This window comes from Danio aesculapii, chromosome 12, assembly GCF_903798145.1.
Source record: "Danio aesculapii chromosome 12, fDanAes4.1, whole genome shotgun sequence".
NCBI lineage: Eukaryota > Metazoa > Chordata > Actinopteri > Cypriniformes > Danionidae > Danio > Danio aesculapii.
In genome coordinates, this window is record NC_079446.1 from 30,262,148 (window position 1) to 30,286,116 (window position 23,969).

At 34.3% G+C, this 23,969-nt stretch overlaps 1 protein-coding gene across 1 annotated transcript in view; it reads left to right on the top strand.

Moving 5' to 3' along the window:
- Nucleotides 1–23,969, top strand: part of tbkbp1 (TBK1 binding protein 1) — a 92,878-nt gene that overhangs the window by 61,200 nt on the left and 7,709 nt on the right. Inside the window, exons 4-8 of the mRNA XM_056470055.1 lie at nucleotides 698–802; nucleotides 1,390–1,534; nucleotides 7,379–7,578; nucleotides 8,996–9,057; nucleotides 20,206–20,321. Of these exons, the coding sequence (XP_056326030.1) occupies nucleotides 698–802; nucleotides 1,390–1,534; nucleotides 7,379–7,578; nucleotides 8,996–9,057; nucleotides 20,206–20,321 (628 nt within the window). The remainder of the gene's footprint in view (nucleotides 1–697; nucleotides 803–1,389; nucleotides 1,535–7,378; nucleotides 7,579–8,995; nucleotides 9,058–20,205; nucleotides 20,322–23,969) is intronic.

Sequence of the window (23,969 nt, forward strand, 5' to 3'; positions counted from 1 at the left end):
AGAATGTTACTACACCTGCGTATGCCAAATGTTACAACAGCTTGTCATTATACAGACAGAAGACATCCCAACTGTCCTTGTAATTCAAAGTGCTTATTAAACACGCAGTTATGCTTTGATAAAAATCTAAAATGCAAAAAGATTTATGTGAGGATAATAGATTTGAAAACATCATAGGATCTATGAGTTCTCACAAAAATGAAAAGGCTGTCATCTTTCGCCCAAACTCATGTTGTTACAAGCCAGTAAGACATAAAATATTTAATAAAATCTAAGATATGTTTGTCCCTCCAGGGAAATTACATTCAACCCAATCTCTGATGCTTCAAAACAATTATAAAGAGGTCGAAAAATAAGTGGCTTACTTCATGATCATGAGGAAAAGGTTTAGGTATTTATTCACAGTAAAACACTGAGCAAATTTTACTTATCGGCAAGTACAAATTCGATTGATTCTCATGTGTCAAACAGGTCTGGTTCTACAGTTCTTAACCTTATAGCAACAATTAAGGTTTTGAAATGACCAATGAGGTTTATTCTTACGTTTCAGTTGTAATTAAACCACTTTATTTGCACAAATTAATTTTTTCATCCCTTTATTAAAATTTTGGTAAATAGACTTTCAGTAGAGAGATAGAAATGTCTTAGGTTTGCTTTGGAAAATGTTGATTTGTAATGATGCATGTGTGTTTTCCAGCTCCAAAAGAGCAAAGAGCGTGAGGAGCAGCTTGAAGATGTCATTCAGGCTTATGAGAAGATCCACATGGAGAAGTCCAGCCTTCAACGAGACCTGGACAAGATGGTGAGAGCTCTTGTAACACATCCATGCTAAGTTTGGCTGCCGAGCGGATGGGCAGTTGCGATAATTAGCCTCTCCATGTGCTTCAGGCTTTAATCCAACCAGGTGTCCACTTGATTAATCTTGTACCAAGCATACGTCCTATAATGGGGCTCCATGAATGTAATTGGCCTCTCATATTACCCAGCCCAGCCTAAGCGTAAATGGATGATGCTGATATCTATAATCACATATGCACATTTGCATCCTCGGTTTTAAACACGGGTCTCAAATGGCTTCGAATGGATTTGGCCCCGACCAAAAGACTGAAGTTTTGAAAAATTCATGATGCAAACGTTTGAGCATCTGTGCCGTTCGCCTCTCTGAAACACTCAGCCAACTATCAGCTGTTACATCTACGAGTTCTCATCTTTTATTGCTGACAAAAACTCCTCATGGACGCAAAGTTTGGATGAATCTGCATGGTTAAAGTAATGGCCTCCCTGCCCTTGTCTATCTTTTGATCAGTCCCTCATCGTCCTCTGTACTTTCTCTTTTGGCGTTTCACTTTGAATGTTTTATAATCTTGTGCTTCTTCTCTCCCTCCTCAGACGTCTCTGGTGGAGAAACACGTCGAGCGGATCCATGGTTTAGAGGCGGCTCTGAGGCAGAGGGAAAGCTCTCTACACAAACTCAACACACAGCTACACAACAAAGACATGCAGTATCTGCAACTGCACAGCCCTGACTCGCATAGTAAGTTTTGTTTTTGTGTGTGCTGTGCGTGCAGGTGTTCATTTAGAAATCACACTGTGCCTAAAATCACTACCACTGACTCATTCACTCATTCATTATTGAGTGTCATAAAGATTCCTGTACAAGAAAAGGGTAAACAAAAGTGTATTCAGATGCTTCTGCTGTCACGGACATGGTGCTGTTGTGGTAAAATCCAAAGAGCGCTTTAAACCACAAGTTTAACAAACTATACACATTCATTATTGTGTCTATGAGACCAAACAATGGACTGACAAAATGTGCTTTAAATAGACATGATAATTAACACAACTATGGACAGGTGATGTAACTAAGGAGTAACAATGGAGGCAATCTATCCGCAGCAAAATGGGAACAAAGGTAGAATCAAATGCAAGAAAAGGGAACTGAAGAAGAAAAGAACTGAACAGAAACAAACATAAATGTGACAACTACACGGTGTATGATCTTATTTAAATGTTGAGTTTGAAACGTTTTAATATTTGTTATTGAAATATATTGTTATTTGTTATTCAACATATTTTAATTTGAGTTTAACTCTCATATGTATTAGATTAAATTAGATTAGAGTCATTACACATGTAAAAGTACAAGCAAATGAAATGCAGTTTAGGTCTAACCAGGAGTGCAATAGCAGCAAGTGCAGGATATAGGTATAAGTTATAAAGTGCAATTTTAGAAAAACTATGGTTATATTTACAGATGGATGTACTATGAACATTATATACAGGTTGTGTTAACAGTGAACAGAGATTTACATTAGATGAATTTATGCACAGGTTGCTATTATAATTCAGGATATGCAGATAGATATGAACATAATTACAAAATGTATATGTGCAGTGCATATGTACAATTCTAGATGCAAATATATAGAATACAAATATAGATGCAGTGATTATGGGGAGTATAAGTTATGAGGAGAGTGTGGGGGCGTATTGGGGAAGAGACAGTGGGGGGTAGGGTTCAAAAGGGAGACAGCTCTGGTGGTTTTTGTCTGGGGGAGCAAAACCATTTTAAATTCCTATAAACTCTGCATACCCGGTACCGGGTCCATGATGTCATTTACTTCCACATTCTTTTAATTTAAAAGTCAATACTGGCCCAATACCCCCATAAGTGGTTCTGTTCTCTCATCAGTTGGATTAGAATAACTTTTGCATAGATTATGACAGACACATTTTTCTTTTTTTCTATTATTACTGATAAGTGCAGGAACCAACAAAATTAATTACAGCAACATAGACCACACAGAACCTAAAAGGTACAAATTTAAGCTTACATAAAAAAGCGCCTCTTTTTTTAGGGGGGGGGAGGGTTGGGGGTTATAATACAGATAACATATACACTTATTTTAAATCACTTTCAGCAGTGTTTTGTGAAAATTTAAAGAGTTTTCTTTAAAATTATACCAAACTTTTGCATTTACACCCTTGCATCTGGATTTTGGAAGCTTTTGAATTTGGCTAGGCAAAAAACATGCGGAAACCCCAAAATAGCACTTGACTTTAAGTTGACTGGTTTTGTTGGCATACTGTAAGGTTTTCTTTTTCCCTCTTTTCACATTTAAAAGAAATCACATTTGAGTCTGATAAGGAATGAATTTAAAGGACAGTTCATCCAAAAAATGAAAATAAACTCAGTTTTCCCATATGTTCTTCTCAACCTTTATGCATTTCTTTCTTCTGTTGAACACAAAAGATTATATATATTATTGTCTTTTTATTGGTCTTTTGTATGGCAATACAAATCAAATATTGAGAAAGGTAAGCAGTAATATATTGTCCATTGTTAATCCCATCCCATAATCTCTCATTAATTAACTCAATTAACAAAACAAGAAAAATGGTCAATCTTTATTTTGATGGTCCGTTTGCTAAATTTAAGTTACATTGCATCTACATGCCAACTAATTCTCATTAGGACCATATGGACCATCATAATAAAGGTTTCCCAAAAAAATAAATAAATACCAAATTAAGTACATTAGATACATAAGTCCATAACATCAGAGAATAACTGGATACAGATGGGGAAAAATAATAATAATTAAAAATATACAATAATAAACCTAATAAAATCACAAATGTTACAGGTTGCCAGCACCAGGTATAATAGGGAGGCCTTCGATATAATCTAGAAAGAGATCCCAAGTCTTAGAAAAGGAATCTAATGAGCCAAAGAGTAAGTATCTTAGCTTTACAAGTATGATACAGTAAAAAAATGTCTTGTATATCCACTTGTCATGTGTTGGGGAGCAGTATGGCACATCTGGCTAAAATTTTGGTAAAAGCAACAACCTTGCAGTCACAGACTGTCAAATCAGGTCCAAAGGATACTTCAAAGAGGGCTAGCAAAGGATGAAGGTCTATATTGATTCTGAGGGCTTTATTTAATGTATTAAAAACCAACACAAAAGATAACATTTTTAAGAATGCTGGACCCAACAACTTCAATATAGTAGAAAAAATACTATAAAAGTCAATGGGTTACAGAACTCAACATTTTTCAAAATGTGTTCTTTTTTGTTTAACAGAAGAAAGAAACCCAAGCAAGTTTAACTTGGGTTAAGTTTTTAAAACAAGGGCAAGTAAATGATAACAGTATTTTTATTTTTGACATCATTCAAACAACATCAATTCAATTTGACATCATTCAAACAACAAATCAAACATCAATATTACAGTACATAATATATATATAAGCTATCCATAAGTACATTATATTTTTAAGATCTTGTTCATTATTTGTCATTTGATTTGCCTGCTTCCTTTGTGTTCCACTCCCAACAACATGGGGTCTTTGAAGTGTCCTTTTTCATTATATATGCTCAGCATTTTCTATCCAGTTTCCAATCTAGCCTAATTTCGTTTTTTCAAAGAGCACCTCTCCTGTGAAGCACTTCAAACAGGCCGAGCATCGCTCCTCTTGTCCTTTTGCTCCTCTTTGTTTTCCCCCCAATTGCAGTGTTGTTCTGTATCTCTCTCATTTTTATCCCATTTGTCTTTTCCTTCCTTCCTTTTCTTCTCTTTCCTTTCGCTGCCTCTTTTAATTCACCACAAATAAACGATGTAACCAGGTGAAACACATATTTTGCGACAAGAAGGTTTCCCCTGTGACCCCAATCCAGGATCTAAATAGATTCAGTCAAACTTAAAAGAGCTCAACGGGATTCAAATAATCCCAGAGAACTCAAGCAAATTATGTATTTATGTAAATTAGGCAACAGAGATGTTCTGTAACCCCGTCAGAAGGTAGTACAAGAATTATGTCAATTTAATTTGCACTTGTGAATACAAATATTCCATGCAAATATGAAGAAAAAGAGTATAAAAATCCATTTGGCTGTGGTTTTGGTGCGAGGTGTAGGCGTGCAGCAGGGGTGTGTGTTTTCTGGCTTATTGCTGAACTGTCACAATAGCTGCTGGCTCAAGGACGGCTGTTCAGTGAGCTGCTGAATCACAGTGCCCACGCCGGGGGTGAGGAGCAGGAAACACTTCAGTCTTCATTCGCCATCTTCAGTGCTCCACAGCCGCATAGTAAAGGACATGCCTGGACCGACTTTAGGCTTCTAGCTGTGCTGGACTTGGGGCAGCAGCATTAACCCTCCTGCCCAGACAGAAAGCTGGTGCTTGTTGATATTGGCTGATGGAGGATGCGTAACATAGACACACAGTACATTTGTTGGCCTTAAATCGGAGTTAAGTTCAGAGGCCAGCAGGAAATCTGTATTTCTTTTATACATAGTCAGATATCATATTTATACTGTACAATTCAGATATCAGATGTTATTTCTGCTTTTCTACTTTTGGGTGCAGGACACTACAGTATAAATCATTTATGTAAGTGAGGATAGCAAAATAATGTAAACTAGCATAGCCAAAAAGTCTACACAGAGTGTACTAAAATCCAACAGGAACTGAAAAGCTGCTGGTTAATAGCAGCCTAGGACACTACAGGCTGGGGCTACTGGTGGTCCAACAAAGTATTAATAATTGTGTAAATATTGTCAACAGTTGTACAAATCAGTTTTAGATTGATTGGCATCCATTACATGTATGTATGTACAACTGTAAATTAACAGATAGCATATTTAATGATGAGGAAAAGGCATAAAAAGGTAAAAATCATTAGGATAATGCTCGTTTGTATTACATTTAACCACTTATAGTACAGTTTGACCTTAATGAAAAAAAAGTCTGTTCTTATTAACAATATTCAGTGCAATTCACTGTTGTACTTTCCATGGGTGGTTTAGACAAGACTGTAATCATTTAAAATAATGATAAAAATGTAATAAAGCAGTCATTTAACTAAAATATTGTGATATGTTTTATTAAGCGTACCTACCAGGGAGAAACAGAAGGACAACTGTGTCCTGGTGTCCATCAAATGCTGTCTGAGCTGCGATCCCGATCCCATAATACAATTTGAAAATGTATATAAACGGAAAAACACTCGTAATACGTGTGGTATGGAAAAATTCAGTTAAAATATACAGTCATTTAACTGTTATTGTACAGATTTTTTTACAGTGTACTTTAATCTATAAGATGAATTTGTTGGGACACATTTTAACATTCATTTTCTAATCAATAGTAATTTGAACAAATTTCTCAGTAGCGGATTTCGTCATAGTTGAGTACAACAAATATTTTTTTACAATCCTATTTGCTGAAATAATAAAAGAAAAACTCCATGATGGTGTTATGACTTTCAGAAATAGAAAACCAATAGTGTTTGAGACTGATAACGGCAGCCAGAAGAGAGAACAACGTCAAATTTACTGCCCTGATGCTCCATTACCAATGCCTCACACAAGCGGACATTTGTTTTTAGTAATTTGATGCAAAGATGATATAATACATACATAAATACATATTCCCAGTGATAGGTTGCAGCTGGAAGGGCATCCGCTGCATAAAACATATGCTGGATAAGTTGGTGGTTCATTCTGCTGTGGTGACCCCTAAATAATAAAGTCACTAAGAATGAATGAATGAATAAATACATATGTGCACATTTTTCTAAATCAAAATATTAAAAACTTTTAAGGATGAAGATGCTAATGACTGTTAAACACCATCATAACTGTGTTGTGAAAAGGGTCCATGGTGATCACTTCACGCAGAAGTATAATCAAGGTCTAACTGTGCAAGACACAGTTGCGACGTGGGTGACACATGGGTGTCAAAAGCAAGTGAGAATGACAGCAACAACAACAAAAAAAGTTGGACATGAGTTACTTTTCCAAGGAAAGTGTAAGTCACTGAAACTCACATTTGCTGCTGAAAGAGTCCATAAAACAAAGGCGGTTCAATTAAATGAAATTCAGTTTTGTTTCAGATTTTATGAAAAATCAAGATAAAAGATTATCTATTCCTTTCCAGCAGCCCATATTAGATTAATTGGTGCCCACCAATGTCCAAATCTAGCCAATCAGAATACAGTCTTGGCACATGAACTCACAATGTGTGCCATTTCTGAGATTGAAGTCCAGAGTAACAATTTGTTCTTTGTCAAACTCTAGTGTGTTTGGTGTCAGAATTGGAAAAGCTGCGTTATTATTACTGACTGAAAGCCAGTTGTCTATGCTATATACATTATGCTGCTCTCTGAACTGATTTGGTTGACAAATGGACCTCCAGGCTAGGGGTTTTCATAATGGCTCATCAGTGTGTTCAAAATCATATTGACAGTTTCACAATATCTGTCCAGTTATATCTGCATTTGTTTTGTATGCATTGATTCACATATGCCGGCTGTTGAAAAATAATCATTGATTCAATCTGTCTGGCTCATCTGATTATAACTGTCCTCCTCTAGTGCTGGACTGCCCCATGACCCTGCAGAGCTCCCGCAGTCTGGACACCCTCTCTGACCTCAAACTGCAGCGTCTGGAGGCAGAGCTAGAGGGGGCACGGCATGAGGCTCAGGGGGCGTGTCAGAGGGAGGAGGAGATTAAGGCTGAATGCGAGAGGCTGAGGGAGGAGCTGAGGGAACTGCAGAGCAACCACAGACAGAGGGTCTGTAACACTCACACATAAACACTGATGATGTTGATGACAATTCCAAAATAAAGATAAGTATATTAGCATCTATAATAATCTAACTATATATATCATCCCCACCAATGCACAATAACTTTTAGATTTTAAGCTGCCAGAAGCTGTCTCGATTACCTTCATTTAAGTCGATTATGTTAATGTTTTTATCATTCACCAAAGCTTAATTTCAAAGCGACTCTAATGATATTGTTCCTCGTCACTTTTAATAATTTTGAGTGCGTCTCAATCAGCAGCCTAGCTCCCGAGGTCATTTGCACCTTTGGTGTACTTAAGGATAGGGATGAGCTTTGTTCACTACAAATTGGGACACACAGTGACATGAGATTGTCCTCAATGTCCATCATCAAAACTGAAATTAATAAATAACAGCAGAACTAATAATTTTCTAATATTCATTTAATTACGTATTTTAAAAGTAGGCTATTATAGCTAAATAATTTGATAGTTTCATACCAGCGACATTACCAAAAAATTATATAAATCTTTGCTAGACTTTTTCTAACATATCATATGTTTGTTCATGCTAAAATTAAATAAACAACAGATTGTTTATAGGTAAACATCTCTTGTTTGTCATTGTGTTTGAGGATTTGGTTCATGTGATTCATATTTCACACATACTGTACAGCATGTGCATTTGGGGACTTTTCAGGGTGGGAACATTTCAGTGCACTGGAAAAAAATTTGCAATTGAGGCAGCACTTAAAATGGCAGGCAATCTGAACAGTGCACTGGCAAGGGTGCACTAATTGAGACGCACCCTTTGTAGATGATGTGGATTCTACCGTTTTAAATTTATATAGGCTTTTATAACTAGATATTCATACATTTATCTTCACTTGTGTGAAAGTGGCCTTTAGATTCAATAAAATAACATTAAAACCCTAAGACATTTAAAAACGGCATATCTGATATTTGCCTTTGGAATAATGTCTGTAGAAATGTCTGAAATCTAGCAGTCATTTGTGACCTGATTCTTTTTTTGGTTGCACTTCAGACTTTAAGCCATTTACATTACCATTGTTTAAAGAAATATATATTATAATCATGTACTTGCATAAAGCAGTACACTTTTATTTTTCTTAAGCATCACATTATGATTTCTAAAGGACCATGTGACATTCAATTCAGCTTTGCCAACAGAAAAACAAATGAAATGTAAACATCAATGAAAATAGAGCATTTAAATTATAAATCATCTTTCACAACGATAGTTTTACCTGAATTTTTGATCAATTATTTGCAGCATTAGAGACATAAAATCTTATCAACCTCTCACATTTGAAATGAACAAAAGTTTTACAAATAGTTTGCACTGAATATAAGTTAATGTACATAAAAGTCTGAAAATCCTCTATGAAATTCTTTCTTGCAGGACGTGAGCTCCACATGTGGACAGTGTGACGTGGAGTGGATAAAGAAAGTTGGAGATGAACAGTAAGTGTCTGCTTTCTTCAACCAAATATTACGGCTACTGTAAACCTGTTTTAAGTGTTGCTGCAACTGCACAGCTGGTTGTGTGGGCAATATACATGTGCCAGTAGAGGGCAGTGTAAGTATCGGCAAGTCTCCAGATGACTGTCACGATCACGCAGAAGTGGTCTGAAGAGAATACAGGTGAACAGAAAGTAACCTGGTTGAAGTGAAATGGGGAGTCTTGGAAAGGAAGGTCACAGTAATGCCTACGTCTGTTTGCACCTCAGTTTCACACTCTACTCCCCCTCTCTGTTTGAACTGCTGGTTCTTGTAAGAGTCGTGATTTAAGAGAAAACGGCCAAATGCTTTACTTGCAGTTACTCAGAATCAGGTAGTTTTTGAATGTTTTTGTCGTCTTTTCTGATGGACGGTTCATTTGGGGGGAAAGTGAGATTTGTTTTCATTTTCATCACCAACGGTTCTAAGAGGGAGGAACATAATATTTGCAGTTTGAATCATTTAGACGATTAATGCACAGGCGAAACAGATTTGATATCATTTTGGGTATTTTTTAGGCAACGATTACACATTTTTGGCATATATTCAAGTTATTTATTAAAACAAGGTATTTTATACTTCAACCTTTTATCTTTAAAATCTTTTATATATTAAAATTATTATACCTTTATGTAAATCTTTCATTTTTATTTTATTTTTGCAAATTACACAATGAAAATTTATTAAACCATGTGTAACAATTCGGGTTATGTATTCTGATATCTTTTGAAATGATTAGCTATTTTTTGATCTGACTTGTTTATAACATGGATCTGAATAGGATTATTGTTTTATTAATAAAGAGAGAGATATAAATAAAATATACATCTTTAATATTGACAATGAAATTATGAAATGAAAGAAAAGGTTGATGAAATGCTAATTAATGAAAAGTAAAATATATAAAATAAAACAAATACATTATTTTAAAATAAATAAAACACTTGAAATCCCAAATTATGTTCATTTACTTGCATGTCAGTGTGACCTTTAACCAATATTAGAGAGCTTCAAACATGCAAATATGTTGCAAATCTACTTCAGTATTTTACATCAGAGAGATTCAATTGTCAAGATGTTTTGAGAATCCATACATTACATGAAGAAATATGAATAGACTTGAAAAAAAGTCACATTCTTTCATGTTTCAAACACTTTTGTCAGTTACAATATCATTTATATTTTAATATAGTATTATTTATAATATTACATTATTATTATTATTGTCAGTTAAATATTATAAGCTGCTCATATTAAGTAATTACTAACTTGTATAATCATTTATACATTAAACAACTGATTAAGAGGGGACTTTTTTACTTTCAGATGTTGTGTTTCTAAATGATATCATTTAGTTCAAAATGACAGTGAATCGATATAACAAATGTTTTCATTTGGTGTGATTCAAACAAATGATTCTGGGTTATAATAATAATAATAATAATAATAATAATAATAATAATAATAATAATAATAATAATAATAAAAATAATAAATAATTCCTTACATTTATATAGCACTTTTTTAGACGCTCGTTTTTTTAGACGCTTTTTTTAGATCTCGTCATCCACCACCATTCTACCAATTTACTAAATATGGCTTTCTTAACTCTTCTAAATTTAAAACATTGATATTGTAAAAATGAAAATACACCTTTTTGCGAGTATTTTGACCAATTGACATTGTTAAAAATGCTCAGTTTTTCCTTTTTTTAAGAATCAAATAAAATATGTTTTACTTAACACATAACTATAAATCTATAAATCATACTCCCAGTGGAATTTTCATGATCTCTGTTATTTGTTCCATATACAAATAAAAAAAGAAAAAGTAAAAGAATGGCCATAAAGCAGGGGTGCCTAAACTTTTTTCGTATAAAGGGCCAAAACAAAATATCATCGAGAGCTGTGGGCCGAAGGTAAATATACCAAACTATAGTTGCCATGGGTAATTTCCTAGTTTATTTCATAATATTTCAAAATAAATAGAAAACATTATATCAAATCATGTTAACTAATGCAGTATAACTTTTTAAATTAGAACCTATTGCAATAAAACATGAACAGCCACATTACTAACAGTGGAGTTCAATATTAAATACTCAGGTCAAGCAGAATCTGTCTTTGACTTAATTTGCTCTTCAAATTCTCTGTATGTCAGGTAACAGTACATACATTTAAACAAAATCTAGTTAATTTACACCATTTAATTAAAACATTTAATTTCAGTTAGCTTTTAACAATAAAACAAACAAAGGGTTACATGAAATTTAAATTGACAATCTCGAAACCATACCCATCATTCTCCCTGTCTTCTTAGATGGGATGGCGGGCCAAATCAAAGTTTACCATGGGCCAACTTTGAGCCCTAGTTTGGGCATCACTGCCTTAAAGAGTTAAAGATGTAATATCCTTTAACATGTATTTGACTTTCATTAAGATGTTTGGTTTGCAGTGCGTTATTTAGCAAAAAAAAAAAAAAAGAAAGAAATGATTTGAGCACTTGAGAAGTATGTTTTGCAATTATTTTTAAAATGCTGCTTGCTGAGCTAAGCTACTTATTTGTTCTGATTGCATAGTATTTATCGTCTGCAGCGTGGGCTGCGCTCATTAGCTTATTTGGCTGCTCTGTAGTGAAGTTTAGCTGAAAGAGAGAAGCTAAAACTCATATAGCTGGCATTTGTTAGCATGAGGACGGTGAATATTATAGATACTGGTTTCAGAGCAAAGTTCAGACATCGCTCAAGCAGCCCACATACACATCCCTCCTACACTGGATCATCATCATCAATATTCACATTGAAATCACACATACACAGCCGCCCACACTGACTTTTTTTCAGCATTTTGTTCTTTTTGTACTTAATAGCTCTGCAGCTGCTCAACAAAAGAACTTTTTCATACTTCAAGGATGACAATTTTACCCTTTTATATAATATATTAGATATCGATAAACACAGGAAGACTGAAAAATAGATTTTAAATAAACAACAGATCATTTAGGCTGACGCAGAGTCATGGATGTATGATAATCATCAAGGTTTTATAAAATATGTTTGCTAACTGTGATGCAAAGAGAAACTTCGTCATCAGATGAGCTTTATCTGATTAAACTCCCAATTTGCTACAATCATCTTAAATATGCAAACACTAACGGTCAAAAGTTTGGGGTCAGTATGATTTTTCAAATGAGCTTATTCTCATCACCAAGGCTGCATTCATTTAATCAAAAATGCAGTACAAATTATAAAATTGTTAAAAGTTATTGTACTATAAAATAACTGTTCAAAAGTAGTTTACAATTTAATTTGGCAATTTATTCCAGTGATTTTAACGATGAATTTTCAGCTTCATTACTCCAGCATTCAGAGCGCCATGATCCTTCAAAAATCACTCTAATATTAATTATTATTATTTTTATTATTATTATGTTTATTATTATTATTATTATTAATAATAATAATAATAATAATATTCAGGGCTTGACATTAACTTTTTGATCACCAGCCACTGTGGCTAGTAGATTTCCAACAGTACTAACCACTCGCCATTTTATATATACACAGCATTTTATATATACACAGCAATTCGTAACTTTTGGATTTTGTGGCTAATTAGTATGAATTCATACAATCTAATTCGTACATTTTCGTAAGATTTGCTCATCCCCCAATGACGGTTGGGTTTAGGGGTGGGGTTAGGTGCCACGCCTTCTTTTCAAAATCGTACGACTGAACTCGTATTAGCCACTAAACTGACAAAATGTAAAATACTTACGTTTTATCGTGAGTTCAGGCTGATATATATATATATATTATTATTATATGTATATATATATATATATATATATATATATATATATATATATATATATATATATATATATATATATATATATATATATACTACATCCAAAATGGTAAAAAGCCTCAGAGTAACGATTGATGACCAACTAAACTTCTCTGACCATATTTCTAGAACTGCTCGATCTTGCAGATTCGCACTCTATAACATCAGAAAGGTCCGACCCTTCATATCTGAACATGCAGCTCAACTTATTGTTCAAGCTCTTGTTCTCTCCAAACTGGATTATTGCAACTCTCTACTAGCCGGGCTTCCAGCTAATTCTATCAAACCTCTTCAGCTGCTTCAGAACGCTGCAGCACGAGTGGTCTTTGATGAACCCAAAAGAGCACATGTCACTCCGCTACTCACCCATTTGCACTGGCTGCCAGTTGCTGCTCGCATCAAATTTAAAGCTCTGATGTTTGCTTACAAAGCGACCTCTGGCTTTGCTCCTTCTTATTTGCTCTCACTTCTGCAGATATATGTGCCCTCCAGAAACTTGCGTTCTGTGAATGAACGTCGCCTTGTGGTTCCATCCCTAAGAGGGAAGAAATCACTTTCCCGAACTCTTGCTTTCAATCTGCCCAGTTGGTGGAATGAACTCCCTAACTACATCCGAACAGCAGAGTCACTTGCTGTCTTCAAAAAACGACTAAAAACTCAACTATTTAGTCTCCACTTTCCTTCCTAATCTGTAACTGCCTCTCTGGCTATACCACTAACTGTACTCTCTCAAAAAAAAAAAAACATTACTAATGCTTTGCTTCTTTACACACCTGAAACTTGTCTATAGCACTTACTCACTGCTGCTCTTTTAGTTGTGTAAATTGCTTCCTTGTCCTCATTTGTAAGTCGCTTTGGATAAAAGCGTCTGCTAAATGACTAAATGTAAATGTAAATATAAATTATATATATATATATATATATATATATATATATATATATATATATATATATATATATATATATATATATATAGTTCTCAACATTTACTATAGTTCTCAACATTTACATTTATAATATTTGCCAAATTATGATTAACAGAGCAAGGAAATTTTTTTCAATTTTTAAATTAAAAAGTCTTATTTGTTTTATTTCAGCTAGAATAACATTTTAAGGTCAAAATTATTAGCCCCTTTAAGCTATATTTTTTTCGATAGTCTACAGAACAAACCAAACCATTGTTAAACAATAACTTGCCTAATGGTCCTGCCTAGTTAACCTAATTAACCTTGTTAAGCCTTTAAATGTCTTTAAATATCTAGTAAAATATTATTTACTGTCATCATGGCAAAGATAAAAGAAATCAGTTATTAGAGATGAGTTATTAAAACTATTATGTTTAGAAATGTGTTGAAAAAAATCTTCGCTCCGTTAAACAGAAATTGGGGGAAAATAAACAGGGAGGCTAATAGTTCAGGGGGGCTAATAATTCTGACTTCAACTGTACGGGTTAAAAAAAGTGGTCAAATGTGCCACTTAAGTGTAAAAGTCTCGCCTGATAGATCTATCACAGCCTCGGAAACTCTTTTATAACAGTTTAAATGTAAGTTAAAACACGGACAGTGTGATCTTAAAATGTATATACTGTTGTCATTGTTTGCTAACAATCCAGACAGACAGATAGCTGAAAATAAACACAGACGCAAAGAAACAGGACATAAGAGGTGACACTACTCTTGTTTCATTTCATTTATGTTTAAAGGAAAACGTTCACACATTCAGAGAGCAACTTTGTACACAGTCCATGAGGTGATGCATTTAAAGGCCTCTTCATGAGATGCATACTAGATATGTGTCCGTGTGTGTGTGTGTGTGTATGCGAGAGAGTGTGTGTGTATATGTGTGAAAGAGCAAGCATGTGAGGAGGTGAGAAAAAAAATGTGTCACTCATCATCTAAATCTGTTGTAAATACCTCTTTGATAGATAGAGTCTATCAAAATGAGGGTGGCACTTGGATAGTTGAGTTGTTTCTAAGACGTTGGTAAAGTAACTCGTTATCGATGAGTGTTAGCATGAGCCTGCTAATATCTGCGGCAAATGAAGATGCGATGGTAAGAATATCCAATGCTACAGCTCATTGGCCAGAGGAAGGTTTAGCAGATTACTGGTGGTGAGAGAGTTAATTCTGATTGGCCTTTGGTTTCTTTTAACGTGCGGTTTGAGAATATAAATTAAGGCTGAACATCTAGTGCTTTGATTATTTTGAGGCGAGTTTGTTCTTTGCTATCTAATATAAACAGATGCAAGGCATGATTATGCAACTGTGCTGCTGGTTGTCTCTTATTCAGTTAGCGCAGACTTCTTTAGGCCATTTGGCAATTTGTGTTTGTGTGTGTGTGTGTGTGTAGGGGGGCGGGGGGCGACTGAGGAGGCAGAGAGTTTAATGCTACGCTAAATGAGAGAGAAAATTGACGAAATGTGACCTTGCACCATACCGCTTTGGTGGCGACTGACTCATTTGACTCGTATTAAAATGCAGTGAACTTCATTATTAGTCTGAGCCCTTTCTATGTTTATTTTGACCCTCTTAATCTGCTTTTTTTTTAACAGTTGTTCATTATTCTCATTTGCAAATAATCTAAATATGCTGTATATGTTAGGGGCATTAATTATTCCAAATGGCAGTTGACTTTAAAAGCTTTTGAAATCATTTCAACTTTGAAGTGAAGAATAAATGAGCTTGTTTACATTTCATCACAATGAATTGAAACAAAATAATTGAACAGCATGCGCTTCACAACTTTTACTACACGCTATATTCTGTATTTATCTGTGGTTTCCAGCTTCATACCAACATATGCGTGTTAAAAGTGGTCAAATGTGCCACTTAAGTGTAAAACTGAAAAGTCTCGCCTGATATATCTATCACAATCTCAGAAACGATGAGTGTTTTTAAAATAAAGCACTAAGGTTTTTGCGAATTTGTTAGAGCTTAATCAGATAAAGTGCAGTTGATGAGAAATTTCTGTTGCTTTGAGTCAAGTTATCTGACTTGTTTTACCATAAAAGTTAGATGATTATCCTAAATGTTTGGCTGTTCTTTATCAGACTGAAAACTGTTGTTAATTTTTGAGTAAGCTAGATAATATCAGTTCAGTATCTGATCAAATTTGTGTTAAAAAGAAACGATTGTCAGTGTACTGTAAGGAAAGTGACATGTTTGTGAGATAAAGATGGCTGGTCATTATCACAGAAACAAACCAAGCTAGGGTGTATTTCCCAAATAACGGCATAACTCTTGGCTGAACTATCATAGTATGATGAATCGTTTGGGAAAAGAAGGATGTAGTGATGAGTGTTTCCCAAAACTGTAGTTTCTCTGTCGCAGATCCATCGTTTGAACCACATTAGTTATAACTTAAAATGACGTTCTAAATGGGGTGGAGTAACAACAACTTAAGAGAAAATCCCCATAACTTTTTGCAGATTGTTTTACACGCACATTTAAAAAAAATAACTTTAGTCATGAGCCATGGCTGCATGTAAAATGGCAAATGATTTCAAAATGTTCTATGAAGGGAGCGCAATTGTCAATATGAAGATTGCTTTTTTAAATCCTTCCGAGTTTTAATGTTGGAAAGTTCTAAATGAATAGGGCATAGGGGGATAACTAATAATAGAACACAGCCAAAGTACTATGATTCTAACTAAAGCTCAGGAGGTGTAGTTGCAAACGTACACGTACAGTAAACGTAAATGGAACGATAGATTTGAGAAACATTAAATCAACCAACTATGCTTGTAACGACGAAACTTGCGACCCTAGTTGTCTAAGGACGGTTTTCAGAAATGCACCCCTGGTTTATTATTGATAATGACAGACTGAATGTTTAATATGTGACTCACAGTACCATATGCAGTTGAAAACAAAATTATTAGCCCTACTGTGAACTTAAATTCTTTTTTTCATTATATTTTCTTCTTCCTTTAATCAGGCTGAAACACTGTTGTCCAATGCCTTTCCAAATTAACCTAGCTTGCTTAGTTAACCTAATTAACCTAGTTACGCCTTTACATTCCACTTTAAGTTGAATACTATTATCTTGCACAAAAAAGTAAAAATGTATAATTTGACAAAAACAAAAGAATTTATTTATTAATTTATTCCTTTTCTTAGTCCCTTTATTAATCTGGGGTCGCCACAGCAGAATGAATCCCCAACTAATCACTGGCAAACATCCATACACACTCATTGACACACATACAATATGGTCAATTTTAGCATACCCAATTCACCTATAGCGCATGTCTTTGGACTTGTGGAGGAAACCGGAGCACCCGGAGGAAACCCACGCAAACACGGGGAGAACATGCAAACTCCACGCAGAAATGCCAACTGACCCAGCCGAGGCTCGAACCAGTGACCTTCTAGCTGTGAGGTGATTGTGCTACCCACTGCGCCACCATAGAATTTAGTTAATTAAAAATTAGAAATTAGTTTTTGAAACTATTTGCTTAAGTCGTCACGTATGAAATACTGTTTCTGGGTCCAGGCCGCTACTCATTTGAATTCAGAAAATATTAGTTTATGACCACTTTTTAGTCATCATATCACACATTAAAGTGAATATTATATAAAATCATGGTGTATACATCAGTCTCTGGACATGCTGCATCACAAAATACCAACATTTGAACAATTTATACAATGTATACACACATATACATACATACACATATATATATATACATATATATATATATATATATATATATATATATATATATATATATATATATATATATATATATATATATATATATATATATATATATATATATATATATATATATATATATGTATATGTGTGTATACATTGTATAAATTGTTCAAATGTTGGTATTTTGTGATGCAGCATGTCCAGAGACTGATGTATACACCACGATTTTATATAATATTCACTTTAATATATATATATATATATATATATATATATATATACATACATACATACATACATACATACATACATACATACATACATACATACATACATACATACATACATACATACATACATACATACATACATACATACATATATATATATATATTTGATGAGCTCCCCATACACTTTGCGTGATGTCACACTTAACAAGCAGATTATATTAAAAACATTCTCTGTTTAACTGTGCTTAAAACTAATACTTTTAAAATATATATTTCAAATTTCACAGGAGTGCTAATAGTTTTGCCTAACTTTGAAGGCAAAAATGAATTTTTGAATGAATTATTGATTCATTTTAATGAAGAGTTGGAGTTATTTCTTTGTAAAGAATGAGACTGCAAAGCAATATGAGAGACTAACACAGCTCTGTGAGGAAACAGTTGCCAGTTTTTATGATGAGCGAGGCTTTTTACAAATGTGGTTGCCATGTATAGTGACTGCAGACTCAGATGATTTGAAACTAGACTGTTTTCTTCTCTGTGCCAGTCATGCTTTATGTTCTCACTTGTTGAGTTAAACATCATCACAAACTGTTATGAACCCAATTGTCAACCACTGTTTTGTGCTGGAGACTATCGTCTTATTATTGCTTTTATATCACACAGCTAAATGCTGAAGAAAAAGTGCAGATTTTTTTATTGTCATTGTCACTTTTAACGTGTTAACACTCTCAATGTTACAGTTGCAGATCTATCTTCACATATCTGTAGGTGGTAATAGCATGATGTTAATTGCACCTGGCAATGAGTACTTTAATTAAATATACTATTTCAATGCATTTAGCACCTGATTACTTAATTACAGGTAGTTGGAAGACTATAATGGTTTAAATGGATTATGAACTTATATTGTTCTCAAGATTTTTACACTAAGGAAATCATAATTTAAAAGTAGGTTGTTTACGGTCCTGGTTTGCTTGCCTTCATCAGAATACATCATTTGATTAGGTGTGGCAGATTGTAGATTCAAAAGTGAATGCCCACTGGTATGATTGGCTAACAGTGTTCATATTTAAAAATTAAAAACTAGTGGGACCGCCATTGAAAACTTCTGAATGTATGTTTGACAGCCTACAGTGCATCCTTCACATGCTTCATGATGCTGCTGTGATTTAGGTTATAAACAGATATACAGTATAGTACATGACAAATGATCTGTAATAAAGCAATAGTACCAGCATACTGTAACAAAAACAGTTACTTAAAGGGATAGTTCACCCAAAAATGAAAATTCTGTCATCGTTTGTTCACCCTTTTCTTGTTGTAAACCTGTTTCATTTCTTCATCCTTTGTTTTTCCCACTATGGAAGTCAGCGGTTACAGGTTTTTAGCTTTCTTCAAAATATCTTCTCTTGCGTTCAATAGAATAAAGAAACTAATAAAGGTTTAAATTAAAGTAAATAGTAAATAGTGAGTAAATTTTCAGATTTGGGAGAACTAACCCTTACACCTTGTGTGGTGTGGCATTACTGTCAGATCTACTAAAGCTGGCATACTTTCAATCTTTCTGAAAATCCAATCTGTACATTCCACAAATCTGTGGTGAAAAAGTAAGCAAAAGACTGAGCTCTTATTGACATGGTCTATATACTATACTATACTACTACTACTATATACTATAGACTAAACACCTAGGTTAAATATAAAGTAAACACACTCCCCAGTCCAAAGACATGCAGTACATGTGAATTGAATTAACTAAATTGGCCGTACTGTATGTGTGTGAATGAGTTTGTAAGGGTGTTTCCCAGAACTAGGTTGCGGCTGGAAGAGTATCCACTGTGTAAAACATATGGTGGAAAAGTTAGTGGTTCAATCTGCTGTGGTGATTTCTGAAATAGAGACTAAGCTGAAGGAAAATGAATTAATGACACTTTCCCAATGTTATAGGATCAAAAGGAAGGCAGTGGAAAAAATGTGTTTTACCTAAATCTTATCTTGGGTTATCTTTACAATTTGGTTTCTATATACACCTGCATTTGCATCTCTCATTAATTATTATATTTCAATAGGCAGAGCTAAACAGACTAATGTAGAAGCAGACATTAATCTTCTGTAGAGGCAGGGTTTAGCAACAGTATTATGTAATACAGTGGCACATTCTACAATGGCATTTTGGCAGATTGGCATTAGAATAAGATGTTTTTAGACTAACAAGATAATTGCATGGTGTTTTTCTATAGCACAATGACCTTTTGTTATGTCAAAAGATCACCAGAATTTTAATTTCTCAGACGCCTTTAATAAATTACATTTGACTCTCTCTCTGCCAGAGTCTTTTCTCAGTCTGTCTCTTTCTCCTGCTCTCTCTACAGAGTAAATCTGGCTTTGGCTTATACTGAACTAACAGAGGAGTTGGGCAAGTTGCAGTCTCTGACCTCGAAACAGACTGAGATACTCCGGAAAGCCTCACAGGAGCCGGCAAGCCCAGGTATGATATGGCATATCTCATGTATTTCTGGGATACACATACAATAGTGGCCAATAGTTTCCAGAGGAGAAAATTGCTAAACGTTTTTAATAAATGATCTTAAATGTTTAATTATTCCATCAGAATATGTGGAAAGGAAAGCCGTAAACTTGGTTAAGGTAAATTTAAAATAAAGTATACAGTAAAATATAATCAGTTATTAATATTTCATTGAGTCTCGCAACCTTTCGGCTCGCTGCGGTTCACAAACAGTGACGCCGTCGCTCCACTAAACTATGCCTCGGAGCTGCTTTGGCTAAGTTTTGAATAGCCCTGTTTAGTCCCCAGTGACCAGATGGCCCGCTTATTCCCAGGAAAGTCCCTTATTTGTCAGTTACTTATTTCGGTGCTACCGCAAGAACATTCCGGTCAAAGATAGTCCAACCAAGTGAAATTCAACAAAACAAAAAGTAAGAATCCAAACATCCGGGATATAGGTGGAATCATACAGAATGAACTTATAACCGAACCTCAGTCTTGGCCGCGCACCTGCGCAATTCTGCCCTCGCATAACTGAAACAGCGTCTGACCAAAGCAAATAGCCTACACACAGAGTTATCAAAATGTCAATCACTGAGGAGTATCCATGTCAGGAAAATACTTGGTTTAAGTCTAACTCAACCAGTTAGAAGGCAAAGTTTTAAATTAATGAATTTCCACTTTTATAAAAACCATAGACGCCTAATAATCCGGAGCAATCAAATATTGACGCAGGCAAAAAAATAAAATTGATTAAGACCAAAGGGGAAATGAGCTTTTAAAAATGTTTTAGGCATTTCCGCTCAGCTAAAGTTTAAAGTATAAATTTGAAAGATAACCCTATTTAAAGTATTTATTGAAAAGCACTCATTTAGGATGCAAAGGTGTTTTTTAGTGACTTTGCCAGCCTGTATAAAATTTAAAGTTTATGTTATGTGATTAATTTTCTATGCTTGTGCACCTACTTAAGTCAAATAGAAAACATTTATATTAATCAAATATAAATCAAATATATTTTTACAATTAGATAATTTTAATTGCATTTCGTTGCCTTGTACTTGTACATGTATAATGACAATAAAGTTGAATCTAATCTAATCTAATTTTAATTCACAAATTAATAATAATAATAATACAATTTTTGAAAGACAATAAAATAAATGAGACCCTTGGGTTTGCCCATGGCCCAATATGTTCTTAATCTGGCCCTGACTACTGTATAATATTGTGAACAACTATAAACTCTCATAAAGCACCAAAAGGTGTATAATGAACATTTTAAAAAAAGATTGCAAATAGAAAAAAAGTATACCGGTATATTCCAATATTGCTTAATTGGCCATAGCCATGTGATCCTTAATGAAGACCTTTGGGATAGATTTGAACATCGACTGCCAATCAGGCCCAAATACACAGCATCAGCTCCTGACCTTACAGATGCTAATACTCCATGTCTTATACTGTAATGAGGACCTAATTTAGGTAATAATTAGATTTTCATATTATAATGAGCAGCTTTTGTAATTGAACCAATTTGTCAAACTCATCAAAATTCAGCATAGTTGTTTGATAACATGCCCTTTTTAAAGCCCTGCATGCTTGTTTGCTATCTTGTTAAATTCCATAAGGAATATTTTTGCTGACATGTTCTGATCTCCTCTAAAGTTGAGTGCCTCTTCTTTACAGTTTGAGAACATAAACAACTCCCTCTTATCTTTTTTGCACCTCTGCTAAACCACAGAACACATCTAATGTTAAAACCAGACCAAAAAAGCAGAAGTGGAGATGGAGGGGGGGAAAAACCGTACAAAAACCGTACTGATTCATAGATAGGACTGATTTCTCTAAATAGGAGATTGCAATCTCATGATTGCAGGAAGCTCTGTATATATGTATATATATGCACGCTAGACTTCTTGAGAGATGCATCTTCTGTACTAGATCTTGTGTACCCGTTGCTAGTCAGAAAACTGTGTTGAAGTAGCCCAACACAGGTTCTCAGGGTGAATGCACAGGAAAACAAAATGAAAATAACTCAAGAGGAAATGTAAGGGGAAGAGGAAGTCATTACAGACATGTATCTGTCCATTAGGGACCGTTTTCTTTGCAAAGCCTTTCAAGATATTCTTCCGGTAATAAAAGGAACCACATTACTTTTAACAAATTCAAATTTTAGTTTTATCTTTTTTGTTGTTGAAGAATTAAAAAAAATGTATACAGTTGAAGTCAGAATTATTAGCCCCCCTGAATTATTAGCCCCCGTTTATTTTTCCCCAATTTCTGTTCAACACATTTCTAAACATAATAGTTTTAACAACTCATCTATAATAACTGATTTCTTTTATCTTTGCCATGATGACAGTAAATAATGTTTTACTAGATATTTTTTAAACGCTTCTATAGAGCTTAAAGTTTACTTAGAGCATAGTTAGAGCAAAAAAAATCCTGAGCCTGAAGTTTTTGTTGTTGTTGTTGTTGTTGTTGTTGTTGTTGTTGTTGTTGGGGAGGGGGGGCTTGGGGGGTATGGAGAGAAACTGTGCAGAAGGACTTTATATTGATGATATTAACAAAAAATAAAGTAACAAGAGCTTAAAGTGCTTAAAAACTGGTAAACTGAGACTGAGATAGACTCTCTATTTATTTAAAAGTACCATGACAAATAAAGTGTTTTCTTCTAAACAATAACAAGTGCTCAAAGTGCTAAAGAACTAAACTGCTAAACTGAAGATTAGAAGTGAAATCAAGGCCATTATCACTTTTATTTCCTGGGTTTTAAGCAAAGTCCTGCAAACTCTTTCTTTTTAAGACAATTGGACTAAAAGATGGAGCTGGTACAGTGGAGGAGGCTGAGGGTCTGCTGTTTGTCTAATCATGTTTTTTTCTTCCGTCAAAAAAAAAATAATAATAATAATAAATAAAAATCAAGCTACATCAAATCCGTCGCTCCACAGGAATTATGCATTTAATGCTCCACTGTTAATATTATTTCACAAAACCTCTGTCAATATTTTTAATAAAAGTCATTAGATTAAAGATTATGTCTTATTTCCTCTGTCTCACTCGCGGTTCATGTGCGCGAGCTGCGTGTGATGAAAGAAAATGACAATGAACTTCAAGGCTCATATGTTGACTTTTTGTATAGCAATTTTGTTGTTTACATATGATATTGCATTAATTTGCTTACATGTTTTTTAAGCTGTAAAGTTTGGTGCAGAGGTATCATTATACAAAAATCAAGAAAATCTTTGGATTTGTTTGATTAGTAGATTATGTAGGCTATTTTAAAAACTGATATTATATAAGAACTATTAATAACTGTAATTTTCAAAATGGAAAAAAAGGTTGGTTTGTGGGTTGCACACCAAATCATCAATAGCCTGTTTGTTAAGTTTATGACGTGGCTCCAGCACAGAGGCGATCAGCATCAGCGCTGGTTTATGTCAACTCAACTGTGACCAGCAATTTGCTTCTTTCATTTTGCTGCTTTGGCAAAATACGTCTGTAGACACGTGTGTTTGCACGTGTTACTGTCCCGAGAGTTAACAAATATTTGTTGAACATTTAGGGGCCGATCACAAAGAGCACACCTTTCCGTTCCAAAAACACGAAGCGCACCGCACTGCCTTTATG